The sequence below is a fragment of the Monodelphis domestica genome, chromosome 2 (genome assembly GCF_027887165.1).
Source record: "Monodelphis domestica isolate mMonDom1 chromosome 2, mMonDom1.pri, whole genome shotgun sequence".
NCBI classification, from domain to species: domain Eukaryota; kingdom Metazoa; phylum Chordata; class Mammalia; order Didelphimorphia; family Didelphidae; genus Monodelphis; species Monodelphis domestica.
In genome coordinates, this window is record NC_077228.1 from 514,823,446 (window position 1) to 514,846,872 (window position 23,427).

The 23,427-nt window shown below is 39.0% G+C and overlaps 1 protein-coding gene across 1 annotated transcript in view; it reads right to left on the reverse strand.

Moving 5' to 3' along the window:
• Positions 1 to 494: 494 nt before the first annotated feature.
• Positions 495 to 23,427, reverse strand: part of VKORC1L1 (vitamin K epoxide reductase complex subunit 1 like 1) — a 47,414-nt gene continuing 24,481 nt past the window's right edge. The window contains exons 2-3 of the mRNA XM_001362399.4: positions 9,632 to 9,741; positions 495 to 4,657 (exon numbers count right to left, since the gene is read on the reverse strand). Of these exons, the coding sequence (XP_001362436.1) occupies positions 4,431 to 4,657; positions 9,632 to 9,741 (337 nt within the window). The 3' untranslated portion in view covers positions 495 to 4,430. The remainder of the gene's footprint in view (positions 4,658 to 9,631; positions 9,742 to 23,427) is intronic.

A 23,427-nucleotide genomic window follows, 5' to 3' on the forward strand; every position in this document is an offset into this window, starting at 1 on the left:
AAGCATCCATCAGGAGTAAAACCCACAACCATTCCACCTCCTGAGGATGAATGTTTTTAGCATAGGTTTCAAAATGCGTTTTTTTTTCCTTGCTGAAATGCCACAGCATTTTTTACTACATTACCACTTTAGAAGACTGTAATACTATACAAGTTGCATGAAACCAAAGCTATGAAACTAAAAATAGAAAAGCAATTAACACATTTTTGTAGGCTTGAAGTATTGTAAAGTTAAACCATTGAAGTCATTGATTCTTGATTCTAGACAACCAAATACCCACATAAAAAAATCACAGGAATTCCAGGAACTTGAATACATACAAATTAATTTTTTTATGAATAACCACAATTCAGTACGCTTCTAGAAAAGTATCGACATTTCTTTAAAAGTCTCTAAGGCTCAGCTGGAGGCCCCAAAGGCTTCTGTGTTTGGGTTCATTCAAGCGCCAGATATGAAATGCAAAACTACAGGCTAAGAATGATTGCAGCAAAGACTTCCACAGGAAATGTCTACATTTATTTTATACCAAAAAGTTCTGTGCAACAAATAAACATTCTTACATATTTACAGGGTTGCTGTTTTTTTTCTACCAGTTAGAAAAATTGTGTCCCAAATCTCTTTTCTTGGAATATTAGAAATCAATGTTGCTCAAAGGAATATCTGCCCAGTGACTCCACTTTGAATGTTTACTTTGGAGAATAAAGCACTAGTAATAAATATTTCAGATGGAACACACTATACAAATCAACCCATGCCTAATATTGAGAGGCCATGCTTTAAGCCTGTTTTATAGAAACGGAACTTTTCGCCTTCTCTGGACTAATGTGTCAGGATCGTGTGTAATTAAACAAGGTTGGCCAAATCAGAGTCAAGTATTATCAGACGATTTATTGAAGTTCAAAGCCCCCATGGTTGGCTGAAGCATCAAATGGGACAATTCTGACGGTCAGTAGAGGTCCATCTTTATGTTGCCTCTTCCAGGTGTGAGTAGATCCCTTAAAGAGGCATCGAAGGTGGAAGGAGGGAGAGTGTCTGTTCCTTTCAAATCTGTCGGGATTAGTCTAACACTGATCTTCAGCTGGAACTTGTCCAGCCAACAGTAACTGTCAGTCTGGAAATTTCCCCCAAACCCTTCCTATTCCACCACAAGCTCAAAGAACAAATTCAAGATTCTAAAAGAACTGAAGACACTCTTGAAGCTTTTTGTTGTTGCTCATCCATGTGAAACAGAAAGCCACAAGAGATGAAGATGGTCAGGGTATAGTCTTCATCATTTCCCACCTCTCTGCCTTCTCCTATGTGCCTGTGGCCCATGAAATCCAAAGATTTCTGGCAGCTGATTTTTGATTAATTTTTTGCTCTTCTGTCTGAAAATAGTCAAGTCCACACACTTTGGGACTCTTAGTAATAACGGATTTAATGAGAAGTTGCATGAAATACAAGTACAATTCCTGGCACACAACTGGTTAACCCTGAGCTATTTCACCAGAAGAGAAAAGGTTTTCACCCCAGACGACATCAGATGACACAAACAGAAAGGAAAACAAAATAATCCCAAACCTCCCCCAGCCCCCCTAGAATTTGTAATCCAACCTCAACTTGGTTTTATCATTTCATCAAATTACATTCAAGACTTACAAAAAGTGTGTAAGAGAACTTCATTTGTTCTGAGTCAATTCACCAATAAAGAACTATAAAAGATCTTGCTAAAAAAAAAAAACTAAGAAAGTTTTTAAAATTATCTTTTCCCTAACCCATTCTTCAAAGCTGTTGGCAAAATGAGTTAGCAGGCTAAAACATTATACCGAATCCAAAATGCTTTTTCAGTCTACAGCAACATTTAAATTTGACAAATACAGCGGCCTTTGGGGGAGCAGTGTGTAGGGCAGGCAACTGAGGGCAAAAAATAAAAATCACAAAATCAAGATTCTTACTCTGAGTATAGGTGTTTATGAGGACAGTTACAATGAAGGCTAAGCTCACACACCAGGCAGCACATATTCATCTCTTTTGTGGAGAAAAAAAGTACATTAAGTCTACTAGTCACAGGAATGTATCAAAATAACTTCTATACAACATATTAACCAGTGGTGTTGCCCCTAAGGCTTATGAGAAGAAAGGAAAGCCGTAAGGGTCCCAGTTGATGTTAGACTCACGTCCTCTTGGCAAAGTTCAAGGTGTCTGAGAGAGAACTAAAATCAAGACAAGCTTGAACTGTATGCTGTTGGTTCATACAAAAGGAGATGGAAAAAGTTGGGACAAGAACCTTCAGAATGCTTCCTAAGTGATGCCACTTTCACCGCAGCACTCTCAAGCATTAGACCATCGCCCAAATCTCAGATAAGAGAACTAATGAATTGCCTTAGTAAACTGGAACGATTTCCCACAAATTGATCAATACTCTCCTCCCAAAAAAATATCGTTGACATTCAAGCATCGTTGTCTTCTAGTGTTCTTAAACCATTAGAGTACAAGAAACTTATATATGATACTTGTTCTTTCAACATTCACATTCACAGGAAAAGGAAGTTTCTGTTTCAACTGGATTAGGGCCACTTTAAAATAAAATGGTTAGTAATTTAGAGTATACCATCCAGATCCCTAATATATCTGCTTGTAGGGAAGAAAACGCTATAGGTTTTTATGAACTTTGAGATTTTAGTTGAAAACAAACACACAAAAAGCCAACCAACCACATTGTTGCTGACTCTCCAGATTTTGGCTTCCTAAGCCTGCTGTCTGCCCTCCCTTCACTGAGAGAGCAAATCAAGTCATCATGCATTAATTCCCCAAGGCTGGTCAGCTCCACTTGGACGTGATGGCTAATGGAACTAGAACCAATGCTATTGCTACCATTCAGCCTAAGGACCAGAATGACCACCTGGAATGCTTCTCTACATACTTCCGAGTTTTTCTAATCCATTCATGGGGGTGGGGGGGAGGGGGAAGCAAGGACACTTCTGCCTGCCGAGTTCAACACACAAAATATTTGGTTTAAGGATTGAAGACAGAAGGCACTTTTAATATTGTTTTAGGATGTTGACCATAGAAACACACTGTCACAATTTCCATTGGATTTATTCAAATCAGCTTTTTAAAAACTTCTTCACCCTGCACTTTTCATGGCTCCTAGAGCCATGCCAGCACTTCTGAAGCCTCCCTCCCTTCATTACCTACAGAACTTTCTTTCCCCTACTAAGTAGACTGAGTCTCCTGTGAAGTGCAGGGTGTCGGGCCCAAAGTTCACTTCTAAATATAGCACAAATCTGAGATTCTAAACCAGATCAACTCTGGGGCTCTTTAGTTAGTGCAGAACTCAGCCACTCAGGAAATCACTCTGAAGCCACATGAGCTTCTCCTCTGTCATTCTCCTCTGCAGTCCTTGGGCTTACCCATATACCTGTCACCAGTGAGTCATAACACTGCTTGGCTGTCTGGCACCAAATCAAATGAAAAATGTCTGCAGGAAAACTCAACCTTTGGGAGAAACAAAGCCCCTAAGGACCCCTAAGAAGTTAATACCTTCGACCTTTCTTAAAGGAGCCCTGCTGCCCCACTCCCCTTGCCATCATCCTTCATGTCCCAGAGACACCTTCCTTGTGGCCAAGTTCTGTCACTCATCCTGTGTAGGTAACAATCGGTCCCATTTCATGACTTCGTACAAGCTTGAATGGGGCTTTCTTTCAACTTCAGTTTCTTCCTTAAAGAAGAGGTGCAGGGAAGGGGCCCAACACCCCTAGGGTCCATATGCTGGCTAATTCACCCTGCAGCCACAGCTACTAGTGCTTTTGTTGAGATGCTACCTACGTGGCTGGGCTTCCTGACTCCTTCCACTATTTCGTTAGTCAACTATGAGCTGAAAATTCTTCATTGCTACACTTTAAACTAAACTGTAGAGTGAGCTCTGCAGGGATGGATCCAATATTTCTACCTTTATTGACAATATCACATAAATGGATTCTAGTTGAATCTACATGTTTCAATCCATCGGCTAAAAATGTATTACATACTGTAAACATGGCAATATTTAATACAGTATCTCTATTCTAAAATATTTTCATGTCATGATCACATTTTTAATACCTGAAACTGAATTTATACATGTAAGAGAATTACTAGCAACTGTTGCTTCACTTGACAATAGGGGATTGGGGGGAAAAAACTATACTTTGTTATTTCAGAAACATCTTCAAAGGAAAGTTAAAGCTTGTCTTTGATTGGCTCGGAGTATCCTCTTTTGTTTCCATATTTAAACGGAAGATTGACACAGAAAATAGATAGGGCCCCTTCTAATTGACAGGATTTTTTAAAAATCAGTTGAAGATTCTTAGGGAAAGTGTCTGATGTGAAGAATAAAAAAAAATGACTGCAAAATAAACTGAATGGACAAAGGGTCTCCAGACAGTCCGTTCAGAGCTCGCCAGGCTGGGTCAGTGCTGTTTCACATGCAGCTGCCGTTTCCAGGCTTCGTTCAAGTAAACGAGTCGTTTGTAGTTGACGATAAGGAGAATGAAGTTCAGCAGGTATGTGACAAAAGAGAGAATGCAAATTTCCTTCAGCACAAAGTACAGAATGTAGGCCAGGTATAGGGACCCTAACACAGACACTATGGAGGATGTCATGAGGATTAAAGCTGCCACTGCACTGGCCGTCATGCCTGCAAGAGAGAGAGAGAGCAGTACCAGTCAGTCAATCAATGGTGCCTTCAGGTCCCCCTGAGAAAGCAGCTGCCCAGGCCCCGGGCTTTATACAGAGGACATGGAGATGACCATGAGCTTGGCAGTTTGCCATTTAAAACCATCAGCACACAAACCACAGAGTAGGCTGGTCAAATGGAGCTGCTTCTGCACATACCATCCCCATTTACACCACTCCCTTTGGGGGCTGTCAATTTTGCAGGGAAAGTAACTTCAAAATGCCTTCCATTTCCCTTTTCCCAAACCCATACCTGCTTCCAGATGCTTTTGTTTTCCAGAATGACAAAGAACAGAACACTCAATCTAGAGTTGAGAAAACAGCCATTTTGTATTTTACTTTTTTAGCTCAGGGGTTGCCAAGATCACTTCCTTACTTTGCTCTTACTCTCTTTTGCTGCATTTTTAGCATAGGTAAGTCACTTGGCAAGAAAAATAGTGATAGTGAACTCTCCATAGTCTAGCAATCATTTTCTCAGGGTGAGGATCTTCAGGAACTCTTCTGCTAGGAATCCATGGATGGCCATTAAGTTTTAATGAGGTTCTTCAAGGCAATATACTATATAGGCTATACTGTCCACCTCATTCTTCATATATTAATAATGTTCCCACCTACCCCCATCTTTTTTTAAATCAAAGCACTCTTTCCAAAAGACACGGGTAGCATCAAGACAAAAACAAGTGTCTCAAATACATTACAGGAAATCTAAATCTCACAGAACTCTGGGAGACGGCCTACTATCTATAATAGATATTTTCTATTTTTGATGAAGCACAATATATGAAAATTCAAGGAAAAATAAAGGGTGATTATTTAATGAAATCACTACAAGATTCCCTGTAATAGAAAACCTTTCAATGAATTTCCAATAGAATATAAAAGGAGACCAGGCCTGGGATTTCATGGGAGGTCCCCAGGGAAGGAAGCCATCTCTACCAATGTAGTGAACCCTGCACCTGCCCTACAACTTCTACTTTTAGAAAGTTACGCTTGGGTCACAGAGAGGTTTAGTCACTTGCTCAGGATGTGTCAAAACCAGGCCTGGAGCCCACATCGCCGCAGCTGTGAAGCCAACTCTATTTACTATGCCTCACTGGCCTTTCACATTTCTAATATGGCCAGATTTCTACAAGTTATATACACATCGTTTCCAGGCCCTCACTGGAGTGTACAGGATGTGAAGGAAGGCCTCTCGTGCGGTCCTTTCAGGGCTACTCATTCACCTTTGGTGTCTACCTGTCACCCAGCTCTCACTTGTGGTTCCAAGAGGCTATAGCCACACCCCAGTAAAAGCCATCTCAGCAGTTGGACTAAACCAGGTTGAGGAGACAGACGTCTAACCTGCTGTGACTTGGGGAGATGTCCGCCACAGAAGTGAAGAGTTCCCTCAATGGAACAGACTGGCCATGAAGGCAAGTGAAGCTGGCACTGTGGGGCACCTAGAGCTTGAGCAGACATCAAAGATGCCAAAGTCGCCCATTGCATCCTAGGCCATGAACAGCCATACTGACTTTTGACTTGCCAAAGGATTTCAATGACTCCAGAAGAGGAAATGGGGCAGATGACCTTACGCAAGTCTGCCCCACTTAAATCCAATTCATAAACAAGTCATCATGCCGTGTAGTCCTCTTTGAATAACAGGACTTCCAATTAATCACCTTTTACATTGAGAAATTCTTTAGCAGAACAAAGCTCAGAGACAGGGAATAAAATAAGAAAGGAATAGATCTGGGGAAGGAAGAGACAGAAGAAAGGCATACAGTAGCACCAGTATATTAGTACTGATAACTTGCGTTAGGTAACAAGGGTTCAGCCTCCTCTGGGCCAACAAGCCCATGTGAGCTGTTATGGTGCCAATGTTTTATATGAAATCATAGTATTTAGAGGACTGACATGCCAAGAGATGGTTAGCATCTTAATATGCTTTCAATGATATCAACCCATCCCCATGAACCTGAATGTGAAGTTGGGGGAATCGTGTAGGAAATCTATCTGTGGTAACCAAAAGCTTGAGGTTTATGGGATGTGACTTACCAATGTAGCACTCAAGGGGTCTCTCATGCAGCACATGCCCTCAAAGCTCCAAAATGCAGCCTAACGCACACACTGTCATCTCATATCACTGGGCAACTGTCATCTATCCCAGGCACTTTTAATATATTACAACATAAACATTAGAAGAGAGAGGGTATCATAGCCAGCTGGCAGCTTTCCTCAGCACTAGCTGACTTGGGAGAGAGGCACCTCGATGTCAGCTGGGAGGAATTGTGCCTGCCTCACGTAGAATTCTTTTGAAAGTAAAGTAAGAAAGGGGCCAAACAGGAACAAGGTGGATGTAGTCTACTGAAACTCTGAAAAAGCCCTGACTAATGCTCAATACACCAAAGATGATTAAAAACAACCTGATTGGCAGGGATGGCAGGCATATATGCAGGAAACAGCAATGGCTTAAGAAGAAGATCAAAGTCGTGGTATAAATGTTTGATCTTGGTCAAAGTACTCTCACCCTTTCTGGGCCTATTTTCTTCATCTATAAAATGGGAGAGTTAAGTTAAATGGCTTCCTTGCATCTCTAAAAATTCTATGATTCCTATGGATAAGAAGTGTCGTAGAGAGTCTAATGAACAGTTACATTTCCAGATAAAGAAGTGTGTAAAGCAGACCAAAAATGTTAAAAATGGTACAAGAACTTGAACGACTGAAACTATGATGTATCATGTGGAACAGTGTGTGAAAAAAATAAATGTATATGCTTATAGGCAATAATAAGCTCTTCTGAAGACAAAACAGATATAGAGAAGAGAAATCCCCTTGCTGTAGGCATGGACACAAAAGTAACACATCCCCCAGCCCAAACAAAAAAGGTCATGGGGTCTGGGGAAAGATATGCTTCAAAGACAATGAATCTAGTTTATCGAGGGCACAGGAAAGGGACCTGGGGTCACTGTAGTCTGCCCCCTTCAGAGATCTCTTTAGTGCACTATGGTGGCCAGAAGGCTTGCCACTGACTGGTCAATTACCATAGAAAGGTCTAAAAACATCCATCTTTATACACACTCATAGTGTGTCTACAGCCAAAATCAGTGTAGTTCACAAGTACTACACCTAAAGGAGATAAAAGAGGCTATAGAGGACAAGCTAAAAGGATCAAAACACTTCCTTATGAGAAGGGAAATATAAAAGAAAGTAAGATCTAAATCAGTAAGTAAGGGTAAACAGATTTTCTTCCCCAACAACTCTTGGAACACTAGATAACTAGGGAGCATCCAAGGAAGCTTTAAGGAGTTCATTCTTGAACAATAAATGCAAGTATTCATTTATACTGCGAATAATCAAGTCCTAGAAGTTTTCCTAAAAGAAGGGATAGACTGAAAACAAATGTGCACAAAGAACATCTAGATGAAGTCATGGAGGCAAGATCCACTGCAAGTTAGTAAGAGAAATAACAGATAATTTGGGGTCTGTCCCCGATTTCTGAAGGTCGAGGTCTTAGCAAAAGCACATTATCAAAAACTTAAAGCTAGACGTCGTGGGTTCCTTTGAGGTCTATGCATGTAAGCCCCTCATTTTATAGATGTGGGAACTGAAGCCCCAAGAGGTCAAAAGCATAATCAAATACTCATGACCTTTCTGAAGATAGTACTTGTCAGATGTAGTTTTAATCCAGTGTAGAAATTCTTACATTGCTTATACTCTTGCATTCTACACTACTGCTTCCCACGAGCATAAGATTAGTCAACTAGTAGTTAATGAAGTGAAAGGCAGCCAAGAGCAAGCAGCAGATAAGAAACTATGATTGAGTCAGACACTCCTGGTTGAAGTCTCTCCTCAGACACATATAGGTGATCTTTCCCTGGGCAAGTTAACTAATCTCAGGGCCCCACCCTCACCCCCAGCCCATAAGGTGACAAAGCTGCTCCTAGGATCTGATAGATCCAAGGGCTAAGGCTCAAATTACACCTGCTTCAATGGTGTATTATTCCAATTTGTGAACAGTTGCCAATCTTTATTATTTAAAGGAAGCTTTCTAATGGGGAGTTCTGAAATCACAGCTTCAGGTCAAAAACCAAAACAAACCAAAAACCCCAATATGGAACAGGGATTCTGTGTCCAGTGTGCTACCAACTACAATCTAATCTAGATAAATCATAAGGAATCTACCACCTAATAAGCAAAAAAAAATCTGGAATTATGGCATGTTTATTTTAAAAAGATTACTATAAGGACTTAGCCACAACACAGAATAAATATTCAATAAGCATACTCCAGTACATAGTTTGAAGGGGCCTATAACCCCACGGGTGGGCCCTTCCATGAAGTCCTTGTCAACATGGCCCACTAGGAAGCAGCATCAGGGAGGAGAAATTTGAGCTAGGGTTCTCTGGGCCAATCAATAACCAGGAAGAGCATTATCACTCCAAAAGGAAAAAGCCTCATTCAGGTTGCAAGAGATGAACCGTGCTAGATACAGGTACTAACATATATACTGCCTCTTGGTGGCAAGGTCCTACAATCTTCTAGAGAATCATTTTTTCATTTGAAATGATAACTTCATGTCAACCATCTTATAAAACAAAATAATCAAATTCTGAAATGTACACTGTAAAATAACAGTTTTGGGGAACAGTTTCTAGTATTATGTCATTATTTATGGTATTAGGAAGATTTTCTATAACTTTGGAAAGATTACGCTAGATATTAGAATCTGAAAACCCTTATTTAGTTTAAATATATATGAGTTCTGCTATATTCATATCAGATGCTGACTGAACTAATTCCAAGGTTTAATAACTGCCTTAAGGCGTTGCAAAATGTGGGTTGTTAGTAATAAAGCACTGTTTAGTAAATCACTCGTTTTCATACATTAAAAGTAGTTTTCTGGCCCAACACACTAAGTGACAACAAATGGATTTTATAGTACTGATTAAATACTTACCAAGTAACAGCTGTAGTATATAAAATGTAAGTCCAAAAACACTGTTTGGCTGGTTTATTGCACTGTCCTTTCCAAAGATGGACCCCAAAAGACCAAATCCTTGACCCCATCTGTAAAAGAAGGAACATCAATAATACCATATTTTAATTTCCACATAGTTTTCATCTAAAATAATCTCCAAACACCATTTTATTTTTAAAAACCAACAACTATTTAATCACATTCTTGTTATAAATGTTTGTGCACTGACTATTTTTAAAAGCTGAGTCATCTATCCACAAGAGGAAAATTATTTTTTAAGTTTTGTGCCAAATAAATTAGTATAATACTAAATGGGAGCACCAGTTTAAATCTAATCTTGAAAATTAATACACTTAAAAATGCCAATCTGTAGACATACCTGGATGACACACTAGACACACTGAGTTTTGAAACTGTGTTATGCTAACTTCAGCATCTCTTGCCGTCTAATAGCAGGAACAAAGTAATTTCTTGATGGGGATGTCATTTTCATTATCAATATTATTAGTGAAATCTTTTCTCCAGTTACACTAACTAAACTCATCCAAGGTTGTACACTGAAAACTGATAAATGGGTCAAATACCATAATGCATTTGTGGTTCTAAGCTTATAAAGCTTCCTCATTGTTGGTGTCAATATGATGTATATTAGAATGTAGGAAAAACACTATTGCCTAATGGATAGTATGTTGGACTTGGGAGGCAGAAGACTTGCTTCTGATGACTGCTAGTTGTAGGACCCTGGATAAGTCATTTTAATCTCTTTGAGCTTCAAAGTTTCTCCCTCTCTCGGTCTGTCTGTCTCCCTCCCTCTCCCTCTTCCTCTCTCTCTCTCTCATATTTTATTTTAAGTCCTTACCTTTCATCTTAGAATCAATACTATATATTACCTCCAAGGCAGAAGAGTGGTAAGGGCTAGTCAATGGGAGTCAAATGACTTGCCCAGAGTTACACAGCTAGGAAGTGCCTGAGGCCAAATTTGAACCTAGGACCTCTCATCTCTAGGCCTGGCTCTCAATCCACTGAACCACCCAGCTCCCCCCACTATGATCTCTTCATAAAGAAAACAAGCATAGAAACTTCTGGGTTCTCAAGAGATAAAATAGAAATGACTACTTTTTAAAGTATAATTTTAAAAGGCAAAACTATTACATACTCTTCATTCACCCATTCATCTATCTTTGGTATGCTAGACAGTTTAATGATTATTTTAAGACTTGAATTAAATCCTTTAATATTATCTCATTTTGGAAGGAAAAGAGATATTGAATTTTTGATACAGTATAATCTGACCTTAAGCTTGATCTAACCTGACTGCATTTTTTTAATAATCTTCAAACTCAAAAATTATGTTGAATAAAAGGACTCTGTAACTGCGTGCAAATTCCCTCTTTGCTAACACCAATCAGAAAAGATCATAAATCAGTATTCAAACATTTTAAAACCTAAATGTGGCCCTAAACACAGATAATGTCAAAAAAAGGTAGCAATGTGGTATAAGGGAAACCAGTCCAGAATTTAGAGTCAGGGCACCAGAGTGTATCTCAGTTAGTGGCCTCGGGTAGGTTAACCTTTCTAGTTCTCAGTTCCTTTATATAAAAAGTGATGGGACTGAACCAGATGATCACTCCACCAACAAGAATTTATGAAATGCTTCTTCCATGCTCCATGCACTGGGGAAACAAAGATAAAAATGGGGCAATAGTTTTCCTAAAGGAGTTTGCTGATTTTCAAGGTCCTTTCCAACTCTCAGTCTTATGATGGAAAGTCTGCTTTATGAATCACACTTGGGTGGTAGCTTTTATTTACAAATAGAGTAGAAGACATTTCCCATGATGGCATGGGAGCCAGACCCAACAGCCACCTATAAACTGACAGTTTGATCATAGACTCAATCTAAATAGTCACATTATGGAGAATACAACTTGATCTCTGCCCCAGAAATTCACACCCTCAAACTGCTACCAAGCACGGCTAGCCCCCTGCACAAATTACAACTTCAGCCCTTCCCAATGGCAAAGGAAAAGAATCAGGATTACTTCCAACAAGTGTCCAGTATGAGCCAGTTATTGCACACTTTGAGCTCTTTTCTAAAGTAGCTCACGGCCCCCATCATTACGATTTTATGGAAATTTGCTGAAAATGCTGCACTGAGCTATGCTCTACCCACAATGAACACATGAGAAACGACTTCCAAGAGGCAGATATAAAGCCAGCAAGTCCTGGGATCAGTTATGATACAGACGCTCCTGTGACCTTGGCCAGATCACTGAAACCTATAAATTGCTGAAAGGATGCAACTGCATGCATTACTAGAGGGAATGGAATATCCTCAAGATACTAAAAACACAGGCCTAGTGCCTATTTCTAACATGATTTTTGTACCTAGATCTGTTTCAAAAGTCATGCTAACAAGTACTAAATAGTCTTTGCCAGGCAGATTAAGGTGAAATAAAAATGTAGAAATAAATAATAATTCTTTTAAAAAGGCACAGAGGTATAAATCAGTTTTTGACTATTAAGTACAACCAGGGCTGCTACTTTTTGGTCCCATTCATACACATGGATTCACTTGATCCCATTAACAACCTTGGGTGGTGGGGCAAGCAGGCCTTGTGTCTCCCACTTTATATATGGAGAAACCAAAGAGTTCAGGCACTTCATCCAGGCCTCACTAGAATCTGCTTAATGTGGCCACTGCAACGAGAATCCAGATCTCAGGGGCAGCTAGGCAGCAAAGGGGACAGAGAACCAGGCACAGAGATAAGAAGTCTTGGGAGTCAAATCTGGCCTCAGACACTCTCTAGAACTGATATTAAGAAAGAGGTTTTAAGAGTCTTGGGAGAAGTGCTTAGAACACTTGAAAGTTCATTGACTTGCCCAGGGTCACACAGCTAGGCCAGTATTTGTCAAAGGCATGATCTGAACTCAGGGTTCTTGACTTCCAGACCCCACATTCTACAGATTAGAATAAATTGCCTCTTTTACATGGGAACAAAAGATCCTAAGAATCCTAGCAATTGCAAGCAAGTTGAATAATATATTTGCATTTCTTACAAGGTGAAAAAGATAATTATTCGGTAGAGGGGAGAATTAGGGTCCTTAAGTGAAGTTATAGCAGATAAGAACAAAATGTAGGGACTCTAGCCTTCAAGTGCCCAAATAGGGTTCAGATACTTAAGAGGCATAAATAAACCTACTAATAATAGTTGATATTTGAAAAACCCTTGACATATATTATCTAATTTGAGCCTGGATAAAACACGAGGTAAATGGGTAGTCTTGTTCCCACTTTAGAGATAAGAAAGTTGAGGCTCACAGAGGTGTCATGACTTTCCCATGGCACTGAGTCAAACCCAAGTTTGTCTGACTCCAAGGCCAAGATTCTGACCACACTATCTGAAGGGTCGTCCTTCCCCTACCCCATGGCCCCACTGCAAAGCCCTCATCCCTACCACAGATGGAGAATTCAGGCATTAGAAGAAGGGGTGGCTTTCATGAAACATATTCAATTTTAATGTATTTAATGTATTCAAACCGTATGAAGTCATGTGATTAAATGACACCACACTGAAAAGCTGCATAAAGCACATTTTCATAAATTTCATTTTAAAAAGTGAACTAGGGGAGAAGTTAGTGGCTTGATATAATGTAATTTACAGTGACTCTTCCCAATGTTTTGGGGTTTTTTTTAATTATGAATTGTGGTAGGAGTCAATTAAGTTGGATAAAAGCGGGGGGGAGGAGAGACGGGGAGAGAGAGAGACAGAGAGACAGAGAGACAGACAGACAGAGAGACAGACAGACAGACAGACAGACAGACAGACAGACAGACAGACAGAGAAAAGCTTCTTTATCCAGGCCTGAAACTAAAGGGAAAAGATTACATCTTGCTTCTACTGGCTGCTAGGACATTTTTCAATATGCATACTCTATGTGACCCTTTCTCCTTAACAATAAAATCCAAAGCTTAATTAGCCAGTTGGCTACATTCAAAATAACTTGGGTTTTGTTACAGTCCTTCTGTACTTCAAAAAAAAAATTAACTTAATTTTAATGATGCCTTTTGTTCTCATAATACATTCTTTCAAAATATATCCCTTTTCACCCAGCAATACATTCCTAATAAAAACAGGTTTTTAAATGAGAAAAGCTGGTCATCAAAATTAACTCACAAACCGATCGTGTCTGACCATATAGGAAATATTCCATACCCAGTCTCCCCACTTCTGTAATGAAAGGAAGGAGATTAATTTCTTCAGTATTTCTCTGAGATTGAGTGCAGCTATTTTAATTACACAAACTTCCACTGCATTTTTCTGTTCTTTCCATTTATATTGTTGTGGTCATTGTGTGGAGTTCCCTGGTTCTACTTACTTTATTCTAAATCGGTCCATACAAGAATTCCCTGAATTCTTCATATTCATCATTCTTACAGTGCTGTAATAGTCCATTACATGTGTGTATCATTATTTGTTTGGCCTATTCCCTCTAATCGGTGAGCATCTACTTTTGTCTAGTTCTTTGCTACTACAAAAAGTGCCTTGATTAATATTGTGGTATGTATGGGACTTTTCTCTTTCTGTTTGTGACCTTTTAGGGGTTAATAAACCCAGAAGTATGGATATTTTAGCAACTTTTTATATTCTTACATTCTTTTTTTTTTATAAACCCTGACCTTCCATCTTGGAGTCAATACTGTGTATTGGCTCCAAGGCAGAAGAGCAGTAAGGACTAGGCAATGGGGGTTAAGGGACTTGCCCAGGGTCACACAGCTAGGAAGTGTCTGAGGCCACCTTTGAACCTAGGACCTCCCGTCTCTACGCCTGACTCTCAATCCACTGAGTCACCCAGCTGCCCCCCAAATATTCTTTAAAGATAAGTCATATACAAGTGAACTGAAAGATGAATAGTATCAATGTCCAAGAAAATGTAATAGATTTCAGCAACAAAAAATTTCACCCTCTTTTCATCTTAAAATTTTTTCTCCATTAACCAGCCCATCCCTAAAAAAGACTAAATATATGATGAATGACTACAGCAAATGAGTAAGAAAGTTCCTTCCTCAGAATAAATGTTTAATGCAGAAGAAAAACATGATTGATCACATGGTTCAATAGGTATATGATTGGGGATACTAACTTTGAACAATGATACACATAAAACCCAGTGGAATTTCTCGTTGTGGGGGGGGGGGGGCAAAAAGGGGAGGGAAAGAACATGAATCATGTAACCATGGAAAAATATTCTAAATTAATTAATCAATAAAAAATTTTTTAATTAAAAAATAAGTGTTTAAGTGTTCAAAATAAACATCAGTACTCTGACCAATAGAATAAATAAATTAGCATTTATTGAAGCATATGTTTCTTTTTGAGAGTAATTTTTTTTTAAACCCTTACCTTCCGTCTTGGAGTCAATACTGTGTATTGGCTCCAAGGCAGAAGAGTGGTAAGGGCTAGGCAATGGGGGTCAAGTGACTTGCCCAGGGTCACACAGCTAGGAAGTGGCTGAGGCCGGATTTGAACCCAGGACCTCCCGTCTCTAGGCCTGGTTCTCAATCCACTGAGCTACCCAGCTGCCCCCTTGAGAGTAATTTTAGGATAAGGAACTACCTCTCCGAAATGCTACCTCTCTGAATCCAGAGAGTGAAATGTTTGGAGTAGGCACCATTAAGATGCCTAGACAGACCACACACTGCACCAGAAGATCCAGAGTGAACTTTGGGATGTGGTGATTTGAACTGTGTGAGGTTGAATGCATTTGTTTTGTATGTATACTCTTATGCCGAAGGGGGCTGCCCCCTAACTGGCTTTTTGTAAATGCGCCTAGAAATCATGGGTTTTGTCCTTTTCCTTTTATCCCCAACCATTGGAGAGACCTGTCTTCCAGTGGATCTCAGGGGGAATGTATAATTGAACATCTGTTACCCTAAAAAAGAACCACATTTCCAGGGAGCCCACTGACTTCCTGTCGTTATGTACTTCCTGTAGACAGAGAATATTAGCGAGTGGGGGGTCCTCTCAGGTGGCTTTGGCATCTTGGCACAATGGCAGTGAGCAGGATTTTCAACAGGCTAAATAGCCATGGGCATGTGGTCTTTTTTATTTGTATCTCTTTTATTCCTGTATTTCTAATGATCATTAATAAATCTCTCAAAATATATTATTGCATATTAATTTAAATTTTATAGTATCAGGTACAATGTTGAGCACTAGGGATAAATAGAAGAAAATTAAATAGACTTTACCCTCAAAGAGCTTTCACTTACATTTAAATTAGGGAGATGGTGAACAGATATAGATATAAATGAAATAAATCTAGTGATCTGAAAAGGGGTACTAAGAGGTAGAAAATTGGGACTTGGGCTGAGCCTTGAAGGGAGATAAAGGTTCCAAAGTGAGAGAAGCCAAGGAGAGAAAGCATCCTTGGCATGTAGCATAGCCAGTACAAAGTCCCAAAAGTGGCAGAAGGAAAACTATGCATGGAAAATAGCAATAGGTCCCTTTGGCTGAAGTATAAGAGTGGAAAAGGGGAGAAATGGGTACTGAACCCAGAAAGGGTATCTACAGTCATATGGATGGTAACGGGCTTTGAATACTCAACAGAAAAGTCTATTTTATCCTAGAAAGAGGCCAGAAGAGCCACTGGAGTTTCTAGAAGAGGGAAGTGGCACCACCCATCTTGGGCTTTAGCAGTGCCCATTATGAAGCTTTGTAGAGGATGGATTGGAAATTAGAAATGGTAGGAGGAAAGGTTTTATAAACCATAGCAAAAGTGAAGAGGTACGTGTGAGTAGAGAGGAGGGGGTTGACTGGGGAGATGGTAGGGAGGTTGCTTTGACAAGACACAGCTATTGACTATCCCTGTGCCTGAGGAACAATGAAGGGTCAACACTATTCAGTATGGCAAAGCATTTTCTTCCTCCATTTGAAAGGTGAGAAATTCCAGGTGAGAAAAAGACTTAGATCGTCTGACATGGCCTTTATAGGCCACACAGAACCCACAGACCAGCGATGGCAACCCTTTTAGAATCTAAAAGAGACTGCATGCCATGCCTACCCCCCACCCCTGGGCTCACCACCTTACCCCAGACAAGGGAGGGAGAAAGGGAGTGGTTCAGGCACTCTGCTCAGGGGAGGGAGTAAGCTGAGCAGAAGGGTGGAGAGGAGGCAGGAAGAAGCTCCATGGAGTCCCTCTGCATTTCTAGTAACTGATTCTTTTTTTTTTTTTAAACCTTTACCTTCTGTCTTGGAACCAGTATTGTATATTGGCTCCAAGGCAGAAGAGTGGTAAGGGCTAGACAATGGGGGTTAAGTGACTTGCCCAGGGTCACACAGCTGGGAAGTGTCTGAGGCTAAATTTGAACCCAGGACCTCCCATCTCTAGGCCTGGCTTTCAATCCACTGAGCTACCCAGCTGCCCCCTCTAGTAACCAATTATAGTGGATGGCATGTGCCCACAGAGAGGTCTGTGTGCCATCTTTGACATACATGCCATAGGTTCACCATCGTGCCCTAGACTTACTGACTATTGATTGATAAACAATTGTTTCGGCTTTCTTGGCAACTCTACCAAATTTTGTCTTTCTGTTCAGCTAAAACTCCCAAACTTTTTTTCCCACAGAAGCTGTTGTCTCTATTTTGCACATACAGGTAATCAACAAATGGGGGGGGGGGGGTGGTTAGGGGGCACACCAGGGACAGGAAGGGACTAAAATTCCAAATAAAACCACATACAGCCAGGACCCAGTTAGAATCATGGATCTCCTGAACTTATTACAAATATTCAAACTTAAAACTATGTAAAAGCATAACTAGATCCAGCCCCATGGAAATATGCAGTGGGAATTCAAATAATACAATTACTTCAAAGAATTCTTTTTTTTTTTTTTTTGCACTAAATAAATCTTCAGAAAATAGAAATTCGGCTTGTGACATCTATCTGGTTTGTGACTTCTTTCAATATCTTTTTGGTATAACTAGAAACATTTTGTTTCTGTTGTTGTTTTAAAAAATTAATTATAGCCAATATGCATAGTCGTCTAATTTTATTTTCTGTGCTATTCAGCTATGTCCATAAATATTTCCATATTTCTTTGTATTCTTTCCTCTGTGGAAATGGAGTCAGAATCTCAAGTTAAAATTCTGGAGAAAGAAGTTGTGACATTTGGGGAAATCACTTGACCTTATCAATGAAAAGTAAGGATTGTTGGCAATACCTGCCTTTCAGAATTATAAAAAAATTTCTCTGTAAATCTGTAACTTCAAAAAAAAATGTTTTTTTATAAGATTGTTATTTGCTATTTCTATAGGATAACCTGTTATGTTGATGTGTTTTCTCACAAGTTATTTCTGATAATTAGATTTTAAAACTTGAATTTAGGAATTTCTATTTTTCCTTGTTAAATTTAATCTTGTTTAATTAGCTTCATAGTTTTGGCCTAATCCTCTGCAATTTAGTGAATTAGCGATCTTTTACAGTTTTGTACTTATTATCTAGATATTTTATAAATAACATTTGTTAGCTATTTAGGAAGCTAAAGTAACTTAGTGAGGTACTTCAGTACTTTCCATCTCTGGTTCCCCACCCCCCATTCTAAGGGGTTGGATCAGAAGGTTTCTGAGAGCCCTTCCAGTAGTTCTAGGTCTATAAACCCTATAAATGAAAATTTACAAAACTTATCTATGCATAAGACCCACCTTCTAATGTTATCACGGCTTCTTCTTTTTATGTAATACAACTATCTCTTTGTGTTAATTGGGTGACTGTCCCACATTTCTGCTGGAGACTTTTTCCCTAGTGTAATTTTCTATTTTAGAAAAGCCTTTAAAAGTGTGCCAAAAGAAAGAACAAAAAAACAAAGCTGAAAGCTTTGTCACTATAATAAACAAACTTCGGCCCCAGAAAGAAGCTGAGAAAATGTACCTCCCTCCCATCTTTGTAGAGGTGAAAAATTTTTATTGTGGAAGAATGAATTTACTATAAGCCACTGTTGATATCTTGCTAACCTGCTATTTTTCTCTCTTTAAAATTATATGTGCCTCCAAGTAGTATCAGTTTCTCTTGGTCCTTTACTCTGTAGGACAGTTATATATATATATTCGCATACACACACACACACACACACACACACACACACACACACACACACACACGAGTACTTGTAGCACAGATGGCACTAGTAGTAGGTGGGATTTGAATAGAATCTGAAAGGATTCTAAGGAAGGGAAGGTGAGGAAGGAGAATACTGACAGCAGTTTACATGAAGGGACAGAGAAGGGAGCTTATGTGAAAAATAGCAAGCAGATCAGCACAGTAGTGCTATGGAACAGGAAGAGTAAAGTAAGGCGCCCAAGTTGGTGAACCTGGGAGACCAGAAGGGAAGGTTTACAGAAAAGATAACTAGGTCCATGTTAAATATCTGCGTTTGAGCCATTTCTAGGACATCTAGTTTAAATGATTTAACAGGCAGTTAGTGAAACTAGAACTCGGGAAAGAGACTAGGGGAGGATGTATAGATCTAGGAGTCATTTTCTTAGAGAGAACTCAAACCATGGAAATATCAAGTGAGAGCACATAGAGAAGAAAGCTCAAGGCAGGGTGCTTGGGGCAGACTCATGTTTAGGAGGAATATCATGGGGGAAGATGCTCTAAAAATATAATGAGGTGCAATCAGTTGGGAAGAAACACAAGAGAGGGGAGACTTATGAATACTGAGAGAAGAGAAAGGATTCAGGAAACTCTGGAGGATAGTGAATAGTAGAAGACAGTTTCAAAGTTGCTCTCTTCCTCCATGGAAAATCTGATGGCACACTGGATTGAATCTGGTTGTGAGGACAGGAGAGCTTAGTTCTAGGCCTGGTTCTTGCACTGGCTTCCATTGTATCATTGTTCACGTTAACTTTTCTCTAGACTCAATTTCTTCAACTAAGAATGAAGATATTTCCTATGAGTTTATAGGGCAAGACAGGAATTACCCCATACATGAAATTATAATTATCAGATGAGATCATGTATACAAGGCACTTGGTAAATCTTAAAGAACTATGTAAATTTAAGTCCCCTAATAAAAGAAAAGCAACATTGAATATTTCAAGAATATTGTGGTTGATGTATTGATTTATTTCCATAAAATATGACTTCTCAGAGGCAAAGATCAGACTTCTTTAAAAAGAAAAGGAACAGAGTTGAAACTATTTTTATGCCCAGAAGTGCATTTGAATTCTGTGATCTCATGGAAATTTTAGTTATAACCCACATGGGGTGGGTGAAAAGGGAATTTAGAAATATAATTTGTTGCATATAAGACTGGTAATTTCCCTTAAACAAAACTTATCTCATTGGTTCTTTCCACATTGTTGCCATGTCCTTTAGAGAAGGCTTTCTTAAAGAAATGCAATTAAGCAAAACAAACCAAAACATCCAACAATGTATGCTTTTTTTTTTTTTTAAACCCTTACCTACCATCTTGGAGTCAATACTGTGTATTGGCTCCAAAGCAGAAGAGTGGTAAGGGCTAGGCAATGGGGGTCAAGTGACTTGCCCAGGGTCACACAGCTGGGAAGTGCCTGAGGTCAGATTTGAACCTAGGACCTCCCATCTCTAGGCCTGGCTCTCAATCCACTGAGCTACCCAGCTGCCCCCTGAATATATGCTTTTTTAAAAAAGATTCTCATTAATTTATTAATTTGTTACTGATAAAAGAAACATTCAGTTTTGTTGTTGGATAGCCTATTTGTGGTTATAATCCCAGTTATTTTGGATTATTTTGGATATTCTTTTAGAATACCATATTCCAAACCTTCCATTCCTTTAATGTAGAAGTCATTGAATCTTGTATGATACTAACTGTGACAATATTTAAATTGTTTCTTTCTGGCTGCTTGAAGTATTCTTTCTTTGGCCTAGGAGTTCCAGAATTTGGCTATAATATTCCCGGGAGTTTTCACTCTGGGATTTCTTTCAGGAGATGATCAGTAGATTCTTTCCATTTCTATTTTACTCTCTGGACTGAAGATATTGGAGCAGTTTTCCTTGGTAATTTCCAGAAAGGTCTAGGTTCTTTCTTTGACCATGTTTTTCAGGTAGTTCAATAATTCTTAAATTATTTCTCCTCAATCTTTTTTCTAGATCAGTTAATTTTGCAATGAGATATTTCATTTTTTCTATTTTTAAAAATTCTTTTGTCTTAGCTTTGTTTCTTGATGACTCATTGAGTCATTACTTCCCATTTACCCAATTTTAATTTTTAAGAAATTATTTTCTTCAGTGAGTTTTGTATCACTTTTCCTGTTAGGCCAATTCTATTTTTTAAGATGTTATTTTCTTCAGTTATTTTGGTGCCTCTTTTACCAAGCTGTTAATTCTCTTATTGAAATTTTTTTAGTTTACCACTCTTCACTCTTAACTCTTTCAAGAATTCTTAATGAGCTTGGGTCCAACTAGCATTTTTTTTTTTGAGAATATATTTGTAGCTGTTTTCACCCTGTTGTCTAGTTTATATCTTGGTTTCTCCCCTGCTACCACAGTAGCTTTTTATGATCAAATTCTATTTGTTTGCACATTTTCCTATTTTCCAAAGTTCCTATTTCTTGACTTTAACCTTTATGTTAAAACTTGGGATCCACTCATCTGGTGGGGGTGGGGAGTCATTGTCTCAAGCTTTGGGCTTTTTCAGGCTGTTTTTAGAGCTAGTTCTAGGGGTCTGTAACTTTTTGATGCTTCCAAGGTGGTATGATCCTGAGAGAGGTTTGGTCACTGCTCTCCTGGTATACATTCTGGCTTTACCCAGGAAGGGCCCCCAATTTACTGTAGCCCTGAGTCCTAACACTTTCTGCCTCAGAATTCCAACTAGGACCCTTGTTCACTTGTGACCAACCCCCAAGTCTCCACCCTGGAACTGCCACCCAGACTATGTATGGGTAATAGAGTTTCCAATCAGTGTCAGTTGTACCCAGTACCAGAAAAGGGTCCCCTGTAATCTCTTTCTGACCAGCTATCCAACCCCCTTGACATCACTTAGCTAACAGCTCTCAATGCTGCTGCTTCAGCCCCTATCACTGATGCCACATATGTGGGCTCTGGACAAGTGTCCACCCCAGTGTCACAAATTTCTGCCAATTTCATAAATTTTCTTAGGCTGGAAAATTTTCTTACCCTGAGCTTTTTTGTTGATTCTGCCACTTTGATTTGAGGTGTTACTTTCAAGTTATTTGGAGAAGAATGTTGAGAGTTCAGCTGGGTTGCCTCTAATCAACCAAATTGGCTCTGTATGCTTTCTTTCTCACCTGTAATGTATCACCTCTCAAGAGGAGGAAGGCAAAAATTTCACCATCATTGAACAGCTTTGAATTGTCATACTTCCCCAGCCCAAAGAGACAGTCAGTAGCTATGTCTTGTCAATTGACTTCTCTACCATCTTTCCAAGAGACTCCCTCCTTTCTGCTCTCATAGACCTCTTTAAAAAATTCTCTTTGCCACTAACCTTTCCCTTTTCTAATCTATCCTCCAGAATTTCAGAATGGGCACTATTAAGGCCCAAGAAGGTGTGGTGCTACTTCCCTATTTTAGAAACTCCAGTGGCTCTTCTAGCCTCTCTCTAAATAAAAAAATAAATAAAATAAGAATTTTTCTGTTGGATATTTAAAGTCCTTTACCATCTGTATGGTTGAAGACTCCATTACCAGACTCAGTATGTATTCCCCCCCACTTGCTATATATTTCAGTCAAACTGGCCTTTTGCTGTTCACTGTTCATCTATTTTGTTAAAGGATATTTCTTTATTATAAGAAAACATTCTCTTGAATCAGTTGTAGAAACAATATTTTTTTAAAAATCAATAAGTGTTATTTACCTTTTTAAATGCTGTTTAAGGGTAATCAATAAAAATTTATTTAAAACAGAATTTTATAATTTCAAAAGCATTTTAATTTGATCTTCACAACTCTCTGCAGAAGAGATGTCATGCATTTCATAGATAAGAAAATGAGTCCAAGGCTATGTAGTCAAAAAGTAGTAGATAGACTAGTCCTCGAACCCAGAGAGGAGGAATAAGGGGAAAAGAAAGGGGGGAGGGGGGAGAGGAGAAATAAGGAGGAGAAGTATACTTTAAGCAGTTTAAAACACAATTATAGGCAATTACACTATAAACCACCTGCACATGAAACTAAAAGGGGGGGGGGTGGGAGAGTGGAGGGGCTCTGATGCTTCTAAGTCAAATTTTCAATGTTCAAAACCCAAACAACTTAATATTTTATTCCTTAGGGGCACAAACTTCTGTTCATCTTGACTGACAGTACCTTCTAATTCTACTTCACATTTTTCTTAGTAAGTTTTAGGAATAACCCTGAATAGTAAGGTCCCTAACAAACAAAAATCCTTTTAATCATACCCCCCCCTTTAAAATTTTTCAGTTAACAATTATTTTCTTTCCCTCTCACTCCTCCCACCCCCACCAATTAGAAGAAATTAACAACAAAACCCTTATAACAATTTTCATTAAGCAACACAAATCCTCAAATTGACCAAGTCTACAAATGACTGCCTCATTCAGTATCTTGACTTGAATCACCACTTTATCAGATCAAACCCCTTATTAGATGGGGAGGGAAAATGAAGCTTAGAAAAGGACATGTGACTTTCCCAAAGTTAAAGAGTTAAAAATGATTATATCTCAAGGTCTTTCAGCAAAAATTTTATTTAGTCCCATATTTAACCATGCTATTTTTATATTAGTTTATGATAACAGCAAAAGAGCACTTTAAGTTTGTAAA